The following is a 3,589-nucleotide window of genomic DNA, read 5'->3' on the forward strand; positions in this document are numbered from 1 at the left end:
GCTAGGGAAACCATTATGTCAATGAAGGTCTTCACTAAGATAGCTGAACAGGCTTGTGTGTGTGTGTGTGTGTGTGTGTGTGTGTGTGTGTGTGTATGTGTGTGTGTGTGTGTGTGAGATAAAAAGTGCTTAAACTGCACAGAATAAAATGCTTTATGAAACTGTATGTGAATGGGTAAACATGACTTGTTTACCCATTCACACATGAAAATACAGGCCATTTGTACTGTAGAAACACGTTAAGTGCTTAATATGATTGGAAAACGTCATATAGATGCCTGTCTACTCTATATTGATGAAAACTGTTTGCATGACTGATATTACTGATGATTACTTATCCCTGTATGGCATAACAATTTACAGAAAGTTGAGTTTTTTTTAAGCTTACAAAGGATTAGTATATGCACATATATTTACATAAAGATCTCTCTGTATCGGAGAGGGTCTTCTTTCACACTCCAGCTGTTCTGCATGATATTCCAGACCAAATTGGTGGATTATTTGCTGCTTGGGTTAATGTTATTTAGTTTGTTAACATCTGCAGTAACTGCTTGTGTGATATGCCTCTCACTGCTTGAAATGCTGTGCTCCAGTTCCTCTTCTTCTCCATCTATTCTCTTCGCAGCTTTCATTTGTTCGGGGTGTAGACTAGCAATTTGATTTTCAGTAGCTGAAACACTGGGACACTTTTTAGTGTGGGGCATTTTAAATTAACACATGTATTTAAGCAGCTTGAAAAGCTATTGTAGCAGCTTGAAAAAAACATGTTCATGTTACTTCTGCTACTCTTTATTATAATTAAAATGTTTATTTGTTCTTATTTGAATAAAGTTATAACATCAAAATGCTTCATGAACAAAGCATCTCATTATACAATGTTGATAAAATGTGCACACTTTTTGTTTTCATCGATTTATGATAATGATCAACAACATGAGATTTGATGTCTATATTCTCTCTGTGTCTGTCTGCAGGAGTGACAACTGTCCTGACCATGACCACACTGAGTATCAGTGCCAGGAACTCTCTCCCTAAAGTGGCCTATGCCACAGCTATGGATTGGTTCATTGCTGTCTGCTATGCCTTTGTCTTCTCAGCCCTCATTGAGTTTGCAACAGTCAACTACTTCACCAAGAGGGGTTACGCTTGGGATGGAAAAAGTGTGGTGCCAGAGAAGGTATTTGACCCTTTTTAAAAATGGCCTTACTTATTTAAAGTGTGCTTTTATTATAATAAAAACATTTTTTTAAAAGCATTACCACTGGTATCAGTACATAGGAAAACCTTACCATGTTACCGTCCTCTAATGTTTTTTAAAAACCCAAACAAGCAAAATATGAACATTAAAGTGTTTATTTTATTATTATTTTTTTGCACCAGCACATCACTTAACTTCTGATGGAACTGCATCAAGCAGGGAACATTTAATTATTGTCATCTAATAGAAAATGCAATTTGAGTAACATGACATGAACATTAATAGTTTAGTGTTCAGCTTGTGCTTTTCTGCTCTACTTGTCTCTGTGCTGCAGTTAGCAACAACATACTCTGCAGTCTCCGGGTGTTTTTAAAAAGGCCCAATGCTGATTATAAAGATGTTATATTTCTGACATTAAAGCTTTCATTTGGATATATGCCAATGAGAGCAATTAATATTTCCCAATTAAATACCTATTTAAACCCAGTTTGATTCACCGGGGTTTTGCATGCAACAGTGAATAGTGGTAGTTTGGGAAAGGATACAATAGCAGTGTGCGCAGTATTGCATCTCACAAAAAATGAACTCTTTATCCTTTTGCCTTTCTCCGACAAACAAATCAGCAAAAGAAAAAGAAGGAATCTCTCCTTAAGAAGAACAACACTACGGCCTACCCAGCTGCCACTGCTACAGCCTTCGCCCCCAATATTGCCAGGGACCCTGGATTGGCTACTATCGCTAAAAGCGCCCCACCACCCCCAACTGAGCCTAAGGAGGAGCCAAAGCCCAAGCCTCCAGAGGCCAAGAAGACCTTTAACAGTGTGAGCAAGATAGACAGGATTGCCAGAATAGCCTTCCCTCTGCTCTTTGGAACCTTTAACTTGGTCTACTGGGCGACCTACTTGAATAAGAAGCCCAAATTGCAGGGGGCCAATCCACACTAATCAAGTTTTTCATTCCTTTTAAACTATACCTGTAATTATTTCATTTTCTTATTCCTATAAACAGTGTTTATTTTCAGACAACATGGTGTCCATGCTGGTTTCCAATTCCCAGTTGTTGCATTGCTTCTATGTTGAACAAAATTTTGAAGATTTTGAAAAAACAAAATATAGGAAAAAAAAATGAAAACAATACAAACTTTTGAAAGAGTGTTGTTCAGGTCTGGGATGATGCTACTAGGAAAATGCTACTTTAAATATATAGCCAAGAGAATGCTATTCTACAACTGCACATAGCCCAAACTTGTTGAGAGGCATGTTTTTGTTGATTTATTTGTTACCTTTTATTTGATTCTACTTCCTTTAAACATGGAATCACAGATACAGTGGGCATTTGTGTATATGCATGGACAGGACATCTTATAATTTGTATTTATTTATTCAAAATACAACTCATCATTGACTGTTGGCTTGGTTTATTTGACATCAGCAGCAAAATGCTACAGTCAGTCTCTTTCCAAATATCTTCCATTGTTTGTAGACGTTTTATGAGCCTAATTATACCATTCTCCATAATATGTTAGGATTTCTGCAATAGCAATAAAACATGTCTCAGTGGACACACCATTTATTTAGAGATCAAAAGATACAAAGATTCAATCATGGTTGTGATCAACATTGAAAAAAATATAGTAAGTTATTTTCACAGCATTGTAAATATCAGGTGTTACAGATGTCAGTATTATGTTTAGGCTTTGCAAAGTGTAACTAAAGGGTAATTGTACACATGGAGAGAAAATAATTTTTTGGATTAATTTGTTTTTGTTTCCTCTTTATGATACTTTCTACAAAAAAAGAGTATATACTGGTCTAATTCATGCTTAAGTGACTGTTTTTCACCAAGTTAATGTTCCATTCAAAGCTGCTTTTACATTGGATTAAAATATTAAACTGTGTGCTTGTGTACACATTGACAGCAACAACATCAACAACAAAATCAGTGGTAAACTGACATTGGCTAGTTATGAATAAGAATGTAAAAAAAAATATATCACAAATCATGGAGTGCATTAGATTTAGAAATAAAACACTCATTACCTATGTATATTTGTTTTTGTTTTTTGGGGCTTTTGACTACTTATGGTGGGGCCTCCTTTGTCAGAAACACCATTGGTAGGAAAGTTCTGTTAGCATCAATTGAAAAAAAGGGGCAGGGGCACATTGAGAGGGAGAAGTGCCTTTTCCATTTTCAGAGTTGAAGCTGTGAAGGCTGTTACTTTGGCGATTGACGGCACATCTGTATTTTCCATCCCACTGTGTCCCCTGACCATTTTTACCATATTCACCCCCATCCCCATTCAGTTAAATATTGAGACATAACACTCAGAAAGTACCAGCTACACTGCCTTCAGTATCACATGCCCGTTAGGACTCATTTGTTGCTGCTTGT

At 36.4% G+C, this 3,589-nt stretch overlaps 1 protein-coding gene across 4 annotated transcripts in view; it reads left to right on the forward strand.

The window, feature by feature from the left end:
- gabra1 (gamma-aminobutyric acid type A receptor subunit alpha1) overlaps positions 1-3,221 on the forward strand; it is a 34,819-nt gene extending 31,598 nt beyond the window's left edge. For all 4 annotated transcript variants that reach the window (XM_013909514.1, XM_013909515.1, XM_005727757.2 and 1 more), the window contains 2 exons: positions 975-1,177; positions 1,822-3,221. In XM_013909514.1, the coding sequence (XP_013764968.1) occupies positions 975-1,177; positions 1,822-2,142 (524 nt within the window). In that variant the 3' untranslated portion in view covers positions 2,143-3,221. The remainder of the gene's footprint in view (positions 1-974; positions 1,178-1,821) is intronic.
- Positions 3,222-3,589: the final 368 nt, after the last annotated feature.

This window comes from Pundamilia nyererei, unplaced genomic scaffold (genome assembly GCF_000239375.1).
Source record: "Pundamilia nyererei isolate P.nyererei 1_Seehausen unplaced genomic scaffold, PunNye1.0 scaffold00026, whole genome shotgun sequence".
NCBI lineage: Eukaryota > Metazoa > Chordata > Actinopteri > Cichliformes > Cichlidae > Pundamilia > Pundamilia nyererei.